The sequence below is a fragment of the Myxine glutinosa genome, chromosome 9, assembly GCF_964187855.1.
Source record: "Myxine glutinosa chromosome 9, kmMyxGlut1.1, whole genome shotgun sequence".
Lineage (NCBI taxonomy): Eukaryota > Metazoa > Chordata > Myxini > Myxiniformes > Myxinidae > Myxine > Myxine glutinosa.
The window spans coordinates 72,282,163-72,303,733 of NC_136269.1; the positions used below are offsets into that span (position 1 = coordinate 72,282,163).

Genomic DNA, 21,571 nt, shown 5'->3' on the forward strand with positions numbered 1-21,571 from the left:
GGTTCTTGGAAGTATTATGACAGATGATTTGTGTATTGCAGTCTTCAAGTATATAATAAAATTTAAATAAAATAAAGATTGTAAAAGTCGTATAAATATATTGATTCTGTCCAAGCAGGCACTGGGGTGTGTTGAGATACCGAACAGCTAGCTAGCGCTTGCCAAGCCAGCCGTTCCTTATCAACGGCTTCCAATGGAGTGCTTGTTTGAGTGCTTATGCCACTTGGCGAACGCTCTACACTGAACTTGGTAATTGTACACACCCCTGCAAAACTGGAGGTTCTTGTAAGTATAATGAAGGCGATTTGTGTTAGTTGTACAGTGTTCACATATATAATTAAATTTAAATAAAGGTTTAAAGTGGTTTGTATGCTTATAAAGTATAACAATTATTGGTTTTACCACGGTTTTACCCAGCGTCTTTTACCTAACCCTATCTAACACATTGCATTAATTATTTGTGTCTGTTGTGTGCCCATTATATCATCTTTAAAAACAGTAAGTTTGTGATTGGAATGATTTCCAATTTTGTTTGATTGTCAGACATGCAGACAGAGTAAAAATATTGTCTCACTCCTCTCTACGCATGTGCGTTCGGGATTAATTCTGGGTTCTAAATTATATACCAATGTACATTAAAAGGACAGACTTGGCTTCTTCATGTTGCGATTTGTGTTCAAAATATAACATTCTATTGGCATACGTTGTTGTTCCTCGATAATAAACTGTTAAGACAGACGGACCAATGGACGGACATGAACCAATTGCTTAACCCCGATTTTCGCTTCACGTTCATGGGGTAAAGATGTGATGGCACCTGTAAAAGGATTGTGGCGTCGTATTATATTTCCGTTCCTTTCCACCTTGTTTTTTTTTTTTGTGTGTGTTTTGAAACTATTTACCTTTATTTATTTATTTATTTATTTGGGTGGGGTTGGGGGATTGCATGAGGGTTAACGCCGAGTTAATGAGAGCAAACATTGAAACAATGCCATGGTGCATTTTCGTTTTAGGCAAGGTGAAGAAAGTTTATTTTGTTGTTGTTGGTAAATATTTTGCCTCCTAATTTTGCATGAACCTTTGATTGCCCTGGAGTCCTTGATGACAAACTGTCCAGCTCAGTAAGCTTGGGTAAGCGCTGCATCAAAATGACAGATCCTGAAAATAATTGTTTCCCTTTGGGCAAAATATTTTCCTTTGACAGTTGAAACAAGTTTGAACTATAAAATATATGCAGAAGACATGCATCACCATCCTTAAACCATCTTATTTGAAGTAATGCTCTTTACAACTCTATCTGCTTGATATCATTTTATGGGAATATATTGCCTGGCTGTGAATTATAAAATTAACATAAGAGCCTAGTTTGGATTGGAGGAGCATTTTGTTTGAATGGGCACGGCAGAGGAATTTACATATTTACTATGCTGAGTCGTGGGGGAGTGGGATGGATAAGAGGGAGAGGAAGGTGCACAAGTATAGTTCAGGGTTGACATGAACTTAACTCGAACGAGAAAATCAATAAGTACACACACAAGTTGATAAACACTTCACCTTTATCGCAAGGTGTTCCCATGCTACACACACATATTCGCACCAACACCATGATCACTTGTCATTATAAACCATTGGGATGTGTGCTCAGCCTACAGGGCACTTGCTTTGACATAATCATTGGTGAAGTTGATGCCATTCAGATGTTTTTTGAGCATCCAAAAACATGGGAATCCCAATTAAACAAGTCTGGATTGTACAGGGGACGGGGTTAACTTGGAACTTTCCCACCCATATCTGCTCGAGCAGTGGTTACATTTGTCATGGAGGGGGGGGGGGGGGGGAGAGGAGAATGGGGGAATGAATGTGCAGTAATGTCACGCTCTTCGACAGCATACCTCGTCATCATCAGTTTATTATATAACTTCATTGCGTAATACTTCACTGTAGTCATACTATGCATTGATGGGTTTTCTAACATATGAGAAATTCCACATGATTGAAATGAAGACCGCAAAACTATTGCCAAAAGCAATCTGGTAGTTTGCTGAGCTGTTTATTTTATTTTATTTTATTTTATTTTTTTGGTTGTGGGGACAAAAATTGTCTCCACTCCACTCTGGTTCACTTTGACTGCCATTAAATGAGGGACCCAGGTGTCAGCACACGTCACAATCCTCTTCACAAAATCTCCCTATGTTAGCATTATAGGACCTTTGTTGCAGTTGTTGCAACACGAGTTGCCTTTTGTTCACATCCAAGGTCCTTTTGTTTAATTTGCACCTTGCACTTAAATTAATTAATTTCAAGTGAAAATGAATGATTGTTTTCCACAATTCCAACATTGGCATCCATCTATTATGCAATTTAATGCATAGGAATCCAGTGATTCTTCAAAATTAGCTGTTCGACACGTTTAATATTTTCTCGAGTGGCAGCAGTTGGTTGCATTTGAGAATGCTCCAGATCACTTGGCATTTCACGGACATTTTTTTAAACTCGCTGCACAATTTAACTACAACTACGCCAAAACCGGGGCATTGACAAATTGTCCAGACAGTCTCCTGTGAATTACGGCTGATTTTACAATTCCCTTCACAAGGAATTTGATGATAACGCTGTTCCACAGCACACAAAACTATGTTGGCCACAATCCTGACTTTACCTCGAACACATTGCCCAGCATTTCCTTTAATTTTTATTTTTTTTTACAGGATCTATGGCTCGTAGTGGAGATTCAACACACATCTCACACACGTGGACATACAGACGAATACATGAGACAACACGCGACTGAGCCAAACACAACCACTGAGCAAAACACAACCACTGAGCTTTGGGGGAAATGTCATCACTTCCCAGGGCACTCGGGGTACCAGCGACGCCACAAAATTGGTGCCTCCTTTCTCACCGCACTCAGCAGGGAGTTTCCTACGGAGTTTCCTCCTCCCGGTGGATGCCAGCCTAGTGGGATTGTCTGTTCTCTTATCGTTTCAAATGCTGAACATCAAGCAAGGAAGCTTCACAGCACATATCATTTTAACTCTTTGGTATTGCTACTGGGGATTGAACCCCCAATCTCTCAGAATCAGAGCGGGCACTCTTATCGTGACACCACCGAGTCATTTATGTCATTTATGTCACTTCCTGTGTAGCTTTATCAGGGTTATAACATAATTGAACTTTTTACATGTTCTTATAAAATGTCCACATCAACCTTGTTCCATCCTCCTACATTGTGATGCACATAAATGAGATTAAAGGGGGTAATGGCAATTGGCTAACCCCCGCTCTAGCGGGGAAAATTGCCTTAAAACGATCATTCATTCATTCATTCATTCAATGGCAAGGGTTTGAGGTGAATAGGAGAAAAAAGGTATGGATGTTGAGAGGTATAAAAAGGTAATGTATGGAAATCGGTGGGATTAAATCCAACCTTTTGTGCAGTTATTGCACCTGACACCTTTTTTCTTTTTTCTTTTAATTATAAAATTCGCCAGAGCCATTGTTTTCAGGTTTCCCGTCCGTCCGTTCATGTGTCTATCAATCAGTGGTAGGTTTTTGTTACCACGATAACTTAAGAAAGGCTGACGGGATGGATGAAAGTCAAAATTTGCAAAAACACAAGTATGTACAGTGCCTTCAGAAATATTCACTCCCCTTGACCTTTTCTCATTTTGTTGTGTTACAGCATGAATTTAAAATGGATTTAATTGAGATTTCTTTTGTCACTGATCTACACCCAATACCCCTTAATGATGGTGGATTATTTTTTTTAGAATGTTTTACAAATTAACTAAAAATAAAAGCCTGAAATGTCTTGCGTCAATAAGTATTCAATTCCTTTGCCATGACACTCCAAATTGAGCTCTGGTGCATCCAATTTCCTTTCATCATCCTCAAGATGTCTCTTCAACTTGATTGGAGTCCACCTGTGGCCAATTCAATTGATTGGACATGATTTAGAAAGAAACACACCTTTCTATGTTAGGTCCCACATTTGACAGTGCATGCCAGAGCAGAAACTTTACCATGAAGTCCAAGGAACTGTCCATAAAACTCTGAGATAGAATTGTGAAGAGGCATAGATCTGGGGAAAGGTATAAAACAATTTCTAGGATGTTGAAAGTTCCCAAGAGTGAAAAGTGAGTTCCATCATTTATGGAACTACATTAAAATATGGAACTACGCAGTACGCAGACTCTTCTTAGAGCTGGCCGTCTGACCAAACTGAGCAACTGGACAAGGAGACAGAGCTACAGTGTTCTTTGGCTGAGATGGGAGAACCTGCCAGAAGGACAACAGTCTCTTCAGCACTTCACAAATCTAGGCTTTATGGGAGAGTGGCCAGACAGAAGCCACTCCTGAGAAAAAGGCACATGGCAACATGCCTGGAGTTTGCAAAAAGGCATGTGAAAGACTCTAAGAGCATGAGGCAAAATATTATATGGTCTGATGAGACGAAAATTTAACTATTTGGCTCGATGCAAAGTGCTACGTGTGACAGAAACCGAACACATCGCATCACCCATCTAACACCATCCATACCGTGCATCATGGTGGTGGCTGCATCATGCTATGGGGATGCTTTTCAGTGGCAGGGACTGGGACACTTGTAAGGATCGAGGGAACAATGTATGAAGCTAAATACAGGAAAATTATTGAGGAGAACCTGCTTCAGACTGCAAAAGACCTTAAACTGCGGCAAAGATTTACGTTCCAACAGGATAATGATCCCAAGCATACAGCCAAACAAAACTGGAATGGCTTTAGAACAAGAATGTGATAGTGCCTGAGTGGCACAGCCAAGGCCCAGACTTGAATCCCATTGAGAATCTGCAGAAAGACTTAAAGACTGCTGGTCACCCCCCCCCCCCCCCCCCCCCCATTGAACTTGACAGAGCTTAAGCAAATCCGCAAGGAAGAATGGGAGAAACTCCCCAAATCCAGATGTGCAAAGTTGATAGAGACATACCCAAAAAGACTCGTAGCTGTAATGGCTGCCAAAGGTGCTTCTATGAAGCATGGACTCAGGGGGTTGAATACTTATGTAAATTAGATATTTGTGTAAAGCCTTTTTAATTTTTTTTTTTTTAATTTCTAAAAAAAAAACATTCCACTTTGACATTCTGGAGTATTATTTGAAGATCAATGACAATCTCAATTTAATCCATTTTAAATTCAAACTGTAACACAACAAAATGTGAAAGAAGTCAAGGGGTGTGAATACTGTCTGGCGGCACTGTTTGATGATGTAAAGATGAAAAGATTAGGTTATGTCGTCGTGGTCAAAGGCAGAGGTCACATTGGGTAAAAATTCTGTTGCTCAGCTAACTTATGTTCACCAGTGATGGGATTTTGACCAAACTTGATATAAGTTTATATCATGATGCAAAGATTAACTTATTAGATTTGGGCATAAAAGGCCAGAGGTCATGTCGTGTAAAAATGGGATACTTGAGAACAGCTGAAAGGATTTAAATCAAACCTGGTACAAGGATGTATAAATTATGTAATAGTGTATGCAGAGGCATATTGGTTGACATCGCTATGTTGAAGAGTGCTGTTATTGTTTATAATACAGCACGTGAATTTAGGCTCATAGAGAAGCTTGTACATGTATCACATGCAGGTCAAGTGCAATTGGGAGAGATCAATCATGTACTTTTCCTTAAATTGCAAGGACATTAGTAGACGATCAAAAATACACAGCAAATGGGATTTTAACTTGGTATTCCAGCATCACGAGCCAAGTGCTCAGATGGGAATGCCAAATATCTACTTATCTTTCCCTCAATTGTCTTCCTCCCAATCCCCATCAGCACCGCAGACCAGTGCCCAAGTGTCGTGTCATTATTATCTGAAAGTTACAACCCACACGTACGCTATGGTGCAGCACTTGCTCTCGGTATCTGCTGCGCTGGTTCAGGTAACAAGGTATGGACGGACTCGTACTAGCATCTGTCGGCTCTGTAGCTCTGACCATGTATTTGTCATGATGAATGTTTTCCCAGGGATTATTTTCCACAATATTATGCTGTGATGTAAATGTTTGGTCCTTTTCACAAAGTTAAAAAAACGCCTTGTCAATGATTCCACATCTGACTTTTCATTTCTGATAGACGTGTATTTTACTGATATTTTAGATCCATCTCTCCTCCTAGATATGCTGTTGCTTTTTTTCGTTGTCATCGTCTTCTTCGACTACCTCCTCTTCTTCTTTTTACAGTCTGAAATATATACGTATTTGCCTTGCAACAAAAACATTAATGTAAATGGTGCACCTATAGCCTTATGCCAGTACCCCCCTCGGGATCATGGTCACTTACTGTGCCCACAGGAGGCCATTGCTTTGCTGGAGCCAATGACCAATGATCCAGTAAACTATGTACGCCAGGGTGCCCTAATTGCTTCAGCGCTCATCCTCATCCAGCAAACAGAGGTCACTTGTCCCAAGGTGAGCTTTGGAGCTGCAGTCTTAGGGTAAAGCACCAGATATAGCTATGTCAGCCCATGACTCTTCCTATGCTTGTGGTTGTTTGTCTGTCATCCCTGCAGTATTTTCACAATTTAAAATTTGTGAAATTAAAAAATTATACTCGGTATTTTGTAATTAAATCCTTCCATAAGCCCTAAATGACAAATGATGTGCTACTAAACTAGTGTAGCTATGACTATTTGGGGGCATCTATGTATTGTCCATATGCAGAGGTCGGTTTAAAGAGAGAACATTACCTCTATAGTGCTTGAGGTACTTTTCTGGTTAGGAATAAGCAAGTTATTAATAAAAATGAATTACTTTACACTTCAAAAAGTTTTAGTTGTGATTTAGTATATTTTCACAAATGGAAATATTTTGCAACTTGTCCACATATGTGGATAACAGGCATTCTGGGAACTGTGTGGAACTGCAAATACAAGAAAATATCGTGTTTACTCTCTGTATCCTCAAACATGTAGCTATCACACATTTAAATTAGAAGGGGAAAAAATTGGAAACAGAAAGGAGTAAGCGGAGGGGAAAAGGGGGACATTAAAGAAGGAGGTGGGAATTGGAAGTGGTTAAAATTCCTCCTCATTTGCATATGTAACTAGAACGGCACCCAGTAGAGCGCATACCTCCACCAGGCTGAACAGTTTGTTTTGTATCCCATTGATAGGCCGGATCTGGATTCGGACCTGAACCAAAATCTAATCAGCTTGTTCTTGTCACATAACCAACTCGTCCACCATGTTTAGTCCTAACTCGCCCATAACTTTTTTTAAATATCATGTTATACAGTCGTGGCCAAAAATATTGGCACCCTTGCACTTTTTTCAAATAATGCACCATTTCTTCCAGAAAATTGTTGAAAGTAAAATATATTTTAGTATCCACATACACGACATGACCAAAAGTGTGTGGACACCCGAGCATCGAATATCTCATTTCAATATCATGGGCATTAATATGGAGTTGGTCCCCCCCCCCTCCCCCCCCCTCCCCCTTTGCTGGCTGCAATAACAGCCTCCACTCTTCTGGGAAGGCCTTTCCACTAGATGTTAAAACATTGCTGCAGGAATTTGCTTCCATTCAGCCACGAGCATTCTTGAGGTTGATCACTGATGTTGGGCGATTAGGCGTGGCTCGCAGTCGGCATTCCAATATTCATTCCAAAGGTGTTCGATGGGGTTGAGGTCAGGGCTCTGTGCAGGCCAGTCAAGTTCTTCCACACCAATCTTGACAAACCATTTCTGAATGGACCTCACTTTGTGCACGGGGGCATTGTCATGCTGAAACAGGAAAGGGCCTTCCCAAAACTGTTGCCACAAAGTTGGAAGCACACAATTGTCTAGAATGTCATTGTATGCTGTAGCATTAAGATTTCCCTTCACTGGAACTAAGGGGCCTTCCTCCTCCACCAAACTTTACAGTTGGAACTATGCATTCGGGCAGGTAGCGTTCTCCTGGCATCCACCAAACCCAGATTCGTCTGTCGGACTGCCAGATGGTGAAGCGTGATTGATCACGCCAGACAACGCATTTCCACTATTCCAGAGTCCAATGGCGGCGAGCGTTACCCCACTCCAGCTGACGCTTGGCATTGCGCATGGTGATCTTAGGCTTGTGTGCGGCTGCTCAGCCATGGAAACCCATTTCATGAAGATCCTGACGAACAGTTGTTGTGCTGACGTTGCTTCCAGAGGCAGTTTGGAACTCGGTAGTGAGTGTTGCAACCGAGAACACACTATTTTTACACGCTACGCACTTCAGTACTCGGTGGTCCCATTCTGTGAGCTTGTGTGGCCTACCACTTCGCAGCTTTCCTGTTGTTGCTCCTAGACGTTTCCACTTCACAATAACATCACTTACAGTTGACCGGGGCAGCTCCAGCAGGGCAGAAATTTGATGAACTGACTTGTTGGAAAGGTGGCATCCTATGACAGTGCCAAGTTGAAAGTCACTGAGCTCTTCAATACAGCCCATTCTACTGCCAATGTTTGTCCATGGAGAATGCATGGCTGTGTGCTTGATTTATATATACCTGTCAGCAATGGGTGTGGCTGAAACAGCCGAATCCATTAATTAAAAGTGGTGTCTTCTGGTCATGTAGTGCATGTATTTCTTTGGTTTGCAGTGGAACAAAACAAAAAACGCTGAAAAAAATTACTAAATCTTAGCTTATTCCACACAGAAATCCTAAAGTGGCCCGGACAATATTATTGGCACCTTTTACAAGTTGTTCGAAATAATTAGATTTCAAGCAGGTGATTCTCCTTCACTTTGGAATTGAACAGGCACCTGCAATATAAAATCACTCATTCAACCAGTTTGAAGAGAGAAAGGGAGTCATTCTGCTGTTTTGTGTCACTGTGTGTACCGCAATAAGCATGGAGAAAAGAAAGAAAACCAGAGAATTGTCTGAGGAGGTCAGACTCAAGATTGTAGCCAAGCATGGACAATTTCAAGGCTACAAGTCCATCTCCAGAGATCTTGATGTTCCTGTATCCACTGTACGCAATGTTATCAATAAGTTTAAGGCCCATGGCACCATAGCCAACCTCCCTGGCGGTGGCCGCAAGAGAAAACGTGATCCAAGATTGCAGCGAATAATTGTTCGAATGGTGGAGAAAGCACCTCGATCAACTGCCAAACAGATTCAGGCTGACCTTCAGACACAAGGTACGACAGTTTCAACTCGCACCATCCATCGCCAACTCAATGAAAGGGGTTTCTATTGTAGGAGACCCAGTAGGGCCCCGCTGCTAAGAAAGCCTGACTGGAGTTTGCCAAAACACACCTGAACAAGCCAAAATCCTTCTGGGGGAATCTCCTTTGGACAGATAAGACCAAATTACCACTTTTAGTAAAGCACCTCTCATCTCTATGTTTAAAGAAAACAAAATGAAGCCTTCAAAGAAAAGAACACCTTCCCTACAGTCAAACATGGAGGAGGTTCAGTGATGTTTTGAGGTTAATTGTGCTGCCTCTGGCACTGGGTTCCTTGAATGTGTGCATGGCATCATGAAATCAGGAGATTACCCAGGCATTTTGGAGCACAATGTTCAACCCAGTGTCAGAAAGCTGGGGTTCCATCGAAGGTCATGGGTCTTGCAGCATGACAATGACCCCAAACACACTTCAAAAAGAACCCAGGAATGTTTAAGACAAAATGCTGGACTGTTCTGAAGTGGCCAGCAATGAGTCCAGATCTAAATCCCATTAAACACCTGTGGGGAGATCTGAAAACAGCAGTGGAGAGAAGGCACCCTTCAAACCTGGGAGAACTTGGGAAACCACATTTCCAAGCTGGCCTCCAAAGCCAGTCGCCGACTGGGCATCCTCCGTTGTGCGAAGTCCTTCCTTGGCACACCTGAGCTCCTCACCACATACAAGGCTTTCATCCACAGCTCAATGGAATACTGTTCCCCCCTCTGGGCTGGTGCTCCTGCCTCACACCTTGCTCGGCTTCACGCTGTTGAGGCCAAAGCTTTCAGAATCATTGGAATCTCCTGCGATGTAGTCAACGCGAGGGCCTTTCACTCACTCACCGCAGGCAGGTTGGTGGTCTTTCTGTCTTCTACCGACTCCTCTCCGGCCTTGCTCCCCCAGCTCTCTCTGTGCTCTGTCCCCCCAATATTCCTTCAGGTTGCACAAGATCTGCCTGCAACCCTCTTATGGTTAAACTGCCAAAGTCTAGGCTCTCTGCTCACCTTCACTCTTTCATTCCCCTTTTCTCCCGCCTCTGGAACAAACTCCCCCACTCCCTTCAATCCCACTCCTCCCTCCAGGTCTTTAAAACAGCTGTTCACCACCATCTCTTATCTTCCCCCATCGAAAACCTTGATCTTTTCTACCCCCGGTAATTCACCCCAGAGTCCTTGCAGTGTTCATATGTTTTAATCCTCTCCCACCTCCCCCCAAGTCCTCCCGATGTCCCTGCTCTCAAATGTTGTGTTTGTGTCCTTCCCCCTCTTCCCCCTCTCTTTTGTGTCCTTCCCCCTCTCTCCCCATCTTGTCTGCCGCTCCCCTTGTTTTTTGTGTTTTGTGTGTCGGTTTGTCTTTTTGTGTGATTAATGTTAGCTCTTTCACGAGCCTCGATCTTGTATACAAAAAAAAAAAAAAAAAAAAAAAACTGGAAGAAGAGTGGGCCAAACTGCCAGTAGAGAGGTGTAGGAAGCTCATTCATGGCTATAGGAAGCGCTTGACTGCAGTTATTTTGTCCAAAGGCTGTGCTACCATATATTAAGTCGAGGGTGTCAATAATTTTGTCAATGCCATTTATTTTTATTTTCAGATTTAAAAGGATATATTTAGTTCTGAATCAAAAACAAAGGTTCTGTAATATTTACAGTGAAATAAAAGAATTGTGGAGACTTAATGCTTTTGGCAATTTCAACTTATTTTTAGAGAAAATTGTGAGTTATTTGAAAAAAGTGCAATGGTGGCAATATTTTTGGCCACGACTGTATATCGCTTTTCGCCCAATCTCTCAATGGTGAAGAATCATTTAAGAATTAAATAATTCTCGTATCCGAATCCATATTCAGATCTTCACCAAAATCGAATTGATTTGTCCTTGTCACACACCCAACCTCTCTGCCAAATTTCATCCGAATCCGTCCACAACGTTTTGAGATCTCTTGTTCACAAACAGACAAACAGACAAACAAACAGATAGACAGACAGATAGACAGACAGATAGACAGACAGACAAACAGACAGACAGACAAACAGACAGACAGGCAAACAGACAGCCAAACAGACAGACTCACAAACAAACAGACAGGGGGGAAAACATAACCTCCATCCACCTAAGGTGGTGGAGGTAATAAATAGATGGTATCTTGTATCGTGTTATATGGTCTTAAAAGGGATTTACTTCACTGAACTTGTTGAAGAGAGAACAATGCTGAATGTAGTTTTTGCTGTATACTCAATTTAGTGAGGTGTTGGTGACGTGTCGGCGAGATTATCATGAGATTATCAGGGTTAGTGAGATTATCTTTGAAAATGCTGTATACTCACTTCTGAAATATTCCTATCACTTTTTTTAATATACCCGAATTAATTTGCAATTGGTCACTGGCTTTGATACGAATACAATTTTTTTATTACGGAACCAGGCACCAAAAGGCTACATATATCGAACAAACAGTTTCAAACGGAGCACCTCGCCACCATTAGAGCATTTCAATTGCATCGGATGTGGCAATAAATTGGAATTGTTGCTCCCTGCTTGCCGGCTCAATGACAGAAAATACCATTTGCATTTTTGCCAGCTCCATGCCATCCCGTTTAGAATCCCGTGTGGGCGCAGGCAACTTGCTAGTGTACCTGAATAGACATTTCAGCTCATGGAAGAGCTAATGAGTGGGAGGGAACTAAGGCTGTGACTGTGTACATGTACATGGAAAAAACGTCTAAACGTTTACAAAAATGTGTAAACCTGTTCCGTTGCTAATCTATACTATAAAAGGAGTCGGCTTCTAAATTTCAGTCTCCATCCATCCATCCGGCCGTTCAGAGCGGGGTTTATGCCACCAGCCTATCAGATCAGTTCCCTCCGGCGCTGGGTGGGGTGAAGAGAAGCGGTATCTACAAATATTATTTTATAGCCACCATATTGTTTATCGTCGTTTTTTCATACACAGATCCATTTTATCACAGTAGTGACATGGGCATTGAGGAAGTTAGGAGTGGAGGAATGGTTGATCAGAGTAGTGATGGCAATGTACAAAAGAGCGCACACAGCTGTAAGGACGAAGGACGGGAACAGTGGTGAGTTTGAGGTGAAGATGGAAGTGCATCAGGGGTCGGTACTAAGTCCACTACTATTTGTAGCTGTGATGGAGGTGCTGGCTCGGAACGTAAAGAAGGGTTTACCATGGGAGTTGTTGTATGCAGATGATCTGGTGTTGATTGCAGAAAGTATGGATGAACTGAAGGAGAAGATGAACAAGTGGAAGGAATGTATGGAGACAAAAGGTCTGAAGGTGAATATCGGAAAGACTAAGGTGATGGCAAGTGGTAACGCATGTGGTGAGGTGGAAAGAACTGGAAAGTGGCCGTGTGCTGTGTGCAGGAAGGGTGTCGGAGTGAACTCCATTCAATGTACAATGTGCGCTGAGTGGGTTCATCAAAAATGTAGTGGTTTGAGAGGGTCATCAACCAGTGTGGCAGCTACATTCAAGTGTAAGGTGTGCACAGATGGAGTTGCACATGGAGGAAATATTGAGTTGGATCTTGGAGATGGCATGAAGCTGGAAGGTGTGAAAACATTTTGTTATCTAGGAGACATGCTGAATGGAGAAGGTGGATCAGACTCGGCAACGGTTGCTGGAGTGAGATGTGCATGGAAGAAGTTTCGGGAACTGAGTGGCGTGCTGACGAGGAGGGGAGTGTCATTGAAGCTGAAGGGAAAGGTGTATGCTGCATGTGTTTGAAGTGTTATGATTTATGGGAGCGAGACATGGATAATGAACGTAGAGCAGCAACGAAGGCTGGAAAGGGTGGAAATGTGAATGGTTCGGTGGATGAGTGGAGTATCGTTGAGAGAGGGGAAGACAAATGATGAATTGCGAAAGATGATGGGAATAGAGTCTGTGATGGATGCTGTGAAGAGAAACAGTTTGAGATGGTTTGGTCATATGTTGAGGAAGGATGAAAGTGACTGGTTGAGAAGAGTGATGGAAATGAATGTAGAAGGAAGTAGAGGACGGGGAAGACCGAGAAAGACTTGGCTAAAGATGGTGGAAGAAGAAATGCAGGCAAGGGGGTTGGCATGCCGGTCGAGCAAGATGAGCGCTGTATAATAATGAGCACACATCTGCTATGCCCGGTTTTTACGTATGTATGTATGTATGTATGTATGTATGTATGTATGTTTGTATGTATGTCCCTCACAAACATACACCAATCAGAACTGAGGATCTGGTCACATCACAGGGGTGTGATGTGATGTGATTATGTCTGTGATGTCATTACGACATACGATGGCTGACTCCACACCCCGCCATTTTGATTCCTATGCCGTTCAGGCTAAACACCTTGTTGAACCTGTCACATATCACAATTGCCATGCTCTACCTTTACGTTTTTAATTCAGTGCGAAACACATACAAACCAATTGTTAAAATAATCATCAAATTTCGAAAGCATATGTGTTACGGGTCTTCCAACAACACAGTACGTATCGGCCATCGGCTTCATGCCTTCATGCCTCACCTTGAGGCTGCTTCAGACAAATTAGCCCAGGTTTCTTAAAACAGTCGTATCGTTTTCATAAACATTCGGGGCAATACCCCTGGCGCTCACCTGGTAGAATAAACAGTATACTGCACTGACTAAAGGTATTTTGAACCAATTTCAATGGTTGCTGGAAGACAGGGCAGCATGAGGAATCATACTAACATAATCATGACTACAATCAAACAAAAAAAATACCTTTTTTGGGAGGCAAGCCCATAGACCACCTCAGACCCCGAAATGCCAGGAACAAACTTTGGCACAACACGAGTGATTAAAGTTGTGGTCAGGTTTCATCAGAATTGCATGTGTCGTTTCTGAGAAGAAAGCAATTACCTATTTTGGGGGGAAACCCTCCCCCATAGACCCCCAAAGGGGCAGATTTCTTTAATGCCATGAATAAACTTTTGTACATCACGGGTGATGAAGGTTGTGTTAAAGTTTCGTCGAAATAGTGTGTGTAGTTTCAGAGGAAAAAGCAAATTCCTATTTTGGTGGGTCAAACCCAGATCCACTTTGACCCCGGTAAACCCCCTTGAACCCTGATATTTTTTAATGCCATGAACATACTTTAGTCATAACACAACAAATATAATTTGTGCCAAATTTGGTTGCAATACCATCAGTGGTTTCAGAGAAGAAGTTTCAAGTGTTTACGGACGGACTGACGGACTGATGGACGGATGACGCACCATCGCATAAGCTCCCCTGAACTTTGTTCCAGGTGAGCTAATAATAGTAATAACGTTCATAATAATAATAATAATAATAATATAATCGTAATACTGCAATCCCTTTGTCATGACTGCAAAATTGCTGGATTGAAGCGGTGTATGGTTGGTTTGTTGTTGACTCAAAGCATATCGAATAAACCATATGGTGCCTTAATGCAATCTCTTCACTTCCATGGTGACAGACAGCTTAGAGATTTGGTTGGGTTGATGCTTTCAATGTTGCATAGTGAACCTCCCTACTCCCCCCCCCCCCCCCCCCCCCCTCTCTCTTCCACGTGCTCTTTGGCTCTTCATCCAGAATTACAATTGAATCGTGGTTTCAACAACAAAGGAGATCCTGAAAAAACTTTTGGCTGAGGGGTGCCGGAAACGCGCGAGGGTGGTTTTTAATCGGTGGCCATTCACTGTTGACGTGGCTTGAATATCACTTCATCGCTAACACCAGATTTTATTCTTCCTTTAATCTCTCATCCTTTTTTTTTTTTTTTTTTTTTCCATCCTTAAAAATGGTTTGCATCTCTGTTCTTCCATTATTTGGTTTATTTATGTTTAATTCCTCAATATTATAAAGTTGGGACTTACCGACAAATCATAAGGTTAAACGAGCAAATAATTCTCATGCCGATTGTAAATACTTTTATATATACTGTACGTGGTTAAGCTTTGACGTCACAGAGACATTGTGAGTCACTGGCAGCAAACTGGATGCAACAAAATCCTCACATTCCTCGTGGACAAAGTTTGAAATCGATTACCCTCTCATCCAAGAAAAGCTGTCCAAAGCCAATTGGAAATGTCGGCTTCTTTCATTCCTAATCTTGGCCATTGCACATCATCATCATGGGTGGTTGTCCATTTACTAGCCCATGTAATGGCTCGATGTCGATTCATTTTGGTCGAGGTTTCTCCCATATGATTAATCCTTCCACACGAGTGATTTCTCAATTCCAAGCTATATTGACAGGATTTGATCTTGTTTTTCCCATTTTACTTGCTGACCTTTCTTACAAGTCTTTACACGTTGATTCGACCTCTTTGCGTGCATTCCAATGCACTCCTTAATTTACAGTATTCATAATTTTAAAAAGTGAAAAAGTCTTTTGAGGTCATGTTTGACTTCATTTTTGTTATATGAGCCACTTTGGCCTGCAAGATCAGACTCATGTACCCCGTGGCTTAATATGACGGTTCAAAACATCGCTGGTTACATGACAAATGTGAATGCGCTAAATGGGGTGTTACATCTACCTTTGATGAAATAAAATAAAATAAAATGGAGGTTAATGGTGATTAAAGGTATTTTTGTCACTCAATCAAGTGAGTGAAGCTGAACTTTGACTATATATTGCTTTTAGGGCCGTTAAGCAGGCTGTCCTTCATGGGTCGCACTTGGACTCGCAAGATTTGTTGTCATGGTGGAGGTTTGCAGTTGTGCTGAAGCCAGATTATTTGAGGCAAAGTGACTTTGTCTTTGGGTTAAGCGGTAGTTAGCACGTCTCTGTTTTGTTTTTTCTTTGCCTTAAAATGACTGTAAGAGCAAGATGTCTGTCTGTGGTCCAACCTTTCCCCAACCTTTGTAACAATAAATATAGGTAAACGAACAAAAGTTTGATCTTTTACCTTTCAGGGAGAGCTGGTAAGGAGGTCGGATTTGCCATTTTGTTTCTGCTCTGTCTGTGCACGGTTTTTCAATATGCGGCTGCTGGGCGCATGCACATGGTACAGTATGGAAGTCAGATTGATAGTTCTGCCTTTGCCTTTCCCTCACTATCCTGTAATGCATGGAGGAAAAGCTTTATACTTTCAAGAGGCCTAGCCCACACCTGATTTGGCCACAGACAGATGTTCTTGCTTCAGGAAGGAGAATTTCTCACCCTCTTTTGAAAGCAGACAGTGGCTAGCAGTCATGGGATTGAAAAGTGACTAATGCTTGGTAAAATGGATCATTCGTAAATAATCGAAGTAGTATATATGCTAGCAAAGTCAGATAATGGAAGAAGAAGATCAATAAATAAATAAATAGTAATAACAGGTTCATGTGCTTTCTCATCCGGAATGTTTTTTTTTTTTTTTTTGACATCTTCATGTTGCATTGCTTTCTTGATACCTCTTGATTGACATTTCTCTGCTGCTTAGGTGGTCCATTTTCGACAACTCTACACAAAGGTGATTGGTGACAAGCATGATGATGTCATGGCCAAGTTTGGAGCAATACTCGCACAGGGCATTCTTGATGCAGGTCAGATATTATGGTACTCATCTGCCCTCCTTGTTGGGTTCCTTTTATCTGCTGCTCTCAGGCCACCTCTGCAGATGTCCTCACTATCTTTGTTACTTTTCCTTCCTTATTCTTCATTTGCCGACTTATTCAACTTTGTACATGCCCTGTCACAATTTTATAAATGCTGCATTTTGTAAAGGTTTGTAAAGGTTTGTAAAGGTAAAATGGCTGTGAGTTTGAACCCAATCCTCTTCTTGACAGGTTTTGACAATTTGCTGAGACCCTTAAATATTCTTTAAATCGTTTGTGATACACCAACTTTCTTAGGCTTGAGTGAAACTGCGCTTCTTGCCATCAGTGTGTGAGAGGGCGCTAACCATCACAGAAGCCAGCATGCTGTCTTTGTATCGTTTCCTGGTGTTGATGGTAGCAACACTTTTATCAGTAAACCGGCTGATGACACTCAGCGGTTTGGTATTCACAGAAGGAATTCACATGGGAAGGATTTAAGGATTTCTGTAGAGTGAGGGAACACTGTGACTCACCCAAACTTTGCTGGCAGCAGTTTATCCCTTTCCTCTTAACCCCCCTCCCCCCTTTCCTCTTACTCCATCACTCCTTCTTCTCCCAGTGCCTCCTCAAAAGTAGAGGCAAGTGGAGAAATTTAGGTTTGTTGGTGTTGATATTCGAGTCACATAAACCATTGATGTTCTTCGTGTCCACAAATATATTGCACATTCCCGCAAAGTGTGAAAATATCCTGCAGCTGTATTCAGTCAAGGGTGTGCGTTAGCTGTAGTTGTAAGCAGGTGTGTGTGCCTGCAGTGTTATTTCGGTGGAATATACCCGTGCGGGCAGGGGGGAGGGGGGGATTTGGTGGGGTGTTTGTACCTGCAGTGGTTTTTGGGTGGTGCATGCACCTGTAGTGGTTTTTGCCTGGGTGTGTACCTGCAGCGTTTTTTTTTTGTTTTGTTTTTTTACGCTGGTTCATGTACATGCAGCGGTTATTGGCTGGTGTGTACCTGCAGTGGTTTTGGGTTGGTGCGTGTCCCTGCAGTGGGTTTTGGCTGTTGTGTGTAACCTGCATCGGTTTTTGGCTGTTGTGTATACCTGCATCGTTTTTGGTTGGTGCGTGTACCTGCAACGGTTTTTGGCTGGTGTGTACTTGCAGTGTTTTTTGGCTGGTGTGTGTACCTGCAGCAGTTTTTGGCTGGTGTGTACCTGCAGCGTTTTTTGGCAGGGCCTGCAGTGGAATTTTTCGATAGGCCGCATGCGCTGCAGCATATTTTGGTAGGATGTGTGTGTGCCTCATGCATTTTTTAAAATATATTTTATTGTTCTATGTTTGAAAAAAGTACTTTGCATGACTTGCATACCACAAAACTGATGAGTATCTCTATACACAACAAAAATTGATGAAAATATAATGATACCGCTTGTTTCTTTTCTCTCCTCCCCAATTCTTTACCTCCACCACCAAAGGTGGAAGGAGGTTATGTTTTCACCCCCTGTCTGTTTGTTTGTTTGGCTGTCTGTTTGTGAACAGGATATCTCAAAAAGTTGTGGACGGAATCGGACGTAATTTGGTGGAGAGGTTGGGTACGTGACAAGGGTGAAATGAATAGGTTTTGGTGAAGATTTGGATCCAGATCAGGATCTGAGAATTTTTTAAAGTGATTCTTCACCATTGAGAGATATGGCGAAAACGATATAGCTCAATATCTCAAAAAGTTGTGGACGGATTCGGACGTAATGTGGTGGACATGTTGATTGTGAGACAAGGAGGAATCTATTCGATTTTGGTGATGATCCAATCCCGGATCCGGATAGGAATATTCTTTTTTAATTCTCAAGTCATTCTTCACCATTGAGTGGTCGGGCCAAAAACTGTATATCGCATGATATTCTAAAAAGTTGTCGACGGATTATGACCAAACTTGGTGGATGAGTTGTGCAAACTGTTTAGATTTTGGTGAAGGTCCGGATCCAGATATGACCTACCATTGGGATCCAAAACGTAAATTGTTTAGCTTGGCGGTGGGTGGTATGTTCTCTACCGAGTGCTGTTCTGGTATTTTCATGTTTGATTTTTGTTTTTAATTTCAAAACTCATTCTAACACTCCTTTACCTTTCCGTACCGTAACTTTCCTAGAAATACCTTCTTCACCCTACGACCACTTATTTTCACCATCTAATCTAATAATTAGTGAGTGCCAAGTTTCGTAATTGGTAACAGTTGCTTAATCCAGGCAAACCTTACCCATCGTGGCTCTGATTGGATTACACCGGAAGAGAGAGGACCAACATAGTGAGTGTCGAAAACTTTTCGTACTGATTTCAAATAAAACTTTGTTTTTGCAGTTTGTTGACACAAGAAAAACATTCGTCAATGTATGCCATCTGTTCAATTCTGTCTGTATCTGTAATGGAATATATTAAATGTCTTGATTCATAAATGATTCACCATTACCAATCATGATGCCGCAACACGCACTTTAATTTCCAAAACATTAAATTACCTTTAATTAATTATTATTTTTCATTGTGTGGCATCCAGGGGGCACTAGGGCTCCTAGTGGTTTATTTACAGACTACACCACTCCCAAGTATGGGGCGAGAGACCCTAGACGAGAGCCGAGATAAATAATTTTAAGGCAATTCCCCAAAGGTAAGTGTTCAGTTACCTGGACAAACAGAGATTTCAAACAAATGGAATTTATTACAAGGTTTGGTTGGAGAGCACAATACAATACTTTATTAACATCTGAGAATAAAATTAGCAAAAGAAAAATTAAAAAGAAAACAAAACGAAAAAAAATACAAATCGGCTAACCAGCTTCACAAGAACCTTATTAGACACTGGGAGAAAATTTAATTAGCATCCAATGGCTGGTAAGCTAAAACAGTATCAGTATCCCAAAAGGCGAATAGCAGCCAAGTAATATAGACTATCAAAGAACAGCAGCTGACAGCACTGTGCAAATATGTATTAAAAAAAAAAAAAATTCGCTTTCTGATAATTAAAAACATCCCGGAAAAGGTCAACTTCGCCTTACTACCCACCAAAATAAATATACAAAGCAACTATATACAGGGCGCCAATTGTGTACACTCGACATAAAACAAAATCACATACCCTTTTTTTTCACAGGAGATCAGGGGTTACGCAGATCACGGTGGAAACACTCCACCGCACCTCTACCTAAACAGTAAACGCATAATGCAGTTACCATTTAACAAACAAACATACAATAACAGCGTCCGCATTTCATTTATACGTGAAACTAGCAAAATGGTGTCGCATACTCTATATAAGCCTACCTTCGATTGCCGGTTACATGCACACACCCACTGGACAGCCAGGAATTCAGGGGAGAATACAAAAACTTGGAAATACGCTTCTTGAGCAGACTCAACCAAACATACCACCCTAGCTGGCACAACGAGGAAGTACCATCACAGAGGACCCGAGCAATAGTCGTCTCACGCTATGCCTGCACAGGTAGCTTGTATATATAAAGGGGCGGAACCAATGTAATTATCTCTTACGGGAACTAATGATTGGTCCCACAGGCTATACTTGGAAATGAGAGGACCTGCTTCAAACAGCAAATCGTGCAGCATCAAATCGATTGTGACAATTTGGCAATATTAAATGCAATTAATGTTGTCGTGTTTCACTGAAAAATCATCAATATCTCATTTGGCTGTTCAGGGCAGCTTTTTCTACAAAAAGAACAAGCATTTGGTGAGTTCTCAGCTTAAGTTGAAATATGTACCAAATAGGCATGAAGTGATCACAATCAAAATTCGGGGGTTCTGGTAAATGTAAACCCAATGCTTACAGCGACAGTGTGTCTTGAAAGTGAATTTTGTTTGTGACCCGCAAAGAATGGCTCAAACTAAATTTGGAATAAAAGCTCATCAAAACTCCAATTAACATCAAATACCAGACCTTGAGTCGAGTCTCGAGAGTTAGGTCTCGAGTCTCACGAGTCATTTAATTTTGCACGTGTTTTTTAAGAGGTGTGGAAGACCCGTCAGACATAAATTGCTCACAAACATGCAGACACACCAGACAAGATTTACTTCAGCCAAACACAGACATTGGCTTTTCTGGAAGCAACTTCCTGGAGCACACCGAGTGCTGGCACCGCCACTGTAGTCAGCAGGGAATTTCATGGAAAACGTTTTGGAAACTCCCCTTCCCCACCCCCTTCCCCCACTCCCATCCTCCCCTCCTTCCCCCCACATTGTATGCCAACCCACTGGGTTAATTCGGGATCTATCATTTTAGAAGTCATTTTTAAAGCATCATTTTCAAAGTCTTTGGAATCACTCAGCCCGGATTGGAATGAAATCACCAATATCCTACTCTGAGTAGATGCTTTAAACTACAACACCACTGAGTATGTTCCATTTCCTCTTGTCTCAAGGGCCACGTCTTGAATAATCACGTTTTTTATTATTATGTTTCAACCTGATTATTTCATGCTGCCTCACAGGTTTTCCTCATGTCGATATGTTATTGCTATTATCATTTCTAGAATGGCCCGCTTCATACGGAGCGGCAAAGGTGGGGAGTAGTCTAGTAGGAAGACTAGGTCCCTCTGCACCCCCCGGAGATATACTTCTAATCAGTGTTTCTAGATTGGAAAAAATGTGTAGAAAATGACTAGCTATGGCCCCAAGCTGAAAAAATGTCCCACATACCATTTTTATGCAAATTACTGCTGCAAATTTTATGCAAAATTATGCAAATTTTATGCAAATTTTTGATGAGGAGTAGAGTTGAGGGGTCTTTGAGGGCTTCATCGAGGTGCTCTCGGTTGCAAGACTGGGTCATTCTGAGAAGCACAGCAGGGTCAGAGATCATGATGTTCTCCTCCTCA

The 21,571-nt window shown here is 41.8% G+C and overlaps 2 protein-coding genes across 2 annotated transcripts in view; one reads left to right on the forward strand and one right to left on the reverse strand.

Annotated features, from left to right (window-relative positions):
* PSMD1 (proteasome 26S subunit, non-ATPase 1) overlaps window positions 1-21,571 on the forward strand; it is a 398,075-nt gene that overhangs the window by 253,929 nt on the left and 122,575 nt on the right. The window contains exons 17-19 of the mRNA XM_078784439.1: window positions 5,817-5,931; window positions 6,335-6,451; window positions 16,594-16,696. Of these exons, the coding sequence (XP_078640565.1) occupies window positions 5,817-5,931; window positions 6,335-6,451; window positions 16,594-16,696 (335 nt within the window). The remainder of the gene's footprint in view (window positions 1-5,816; window positions 5,932-6,334; window positions 6,452-16,593; window positions 16,697-21,571) is intronic.
* LOC137435316 (5-hydroxytryptamine receptor 2A) overlaps window positions 1-21,571 on the reverse strand; it is a 66,760-nt gene that overhangs the window by 38,506 nt on the left and 6,683 nt on the right. The window contains exon 2 of the mRNA XM_078784440.1: window positions 19,816-19,881. The gene's annotated coding sequence lies outside the window, so the exon portion shown is untranslated. The remainder of the gene's footprint in view (window positions 1-19,815; window positions 19,882-21,571) is intronic.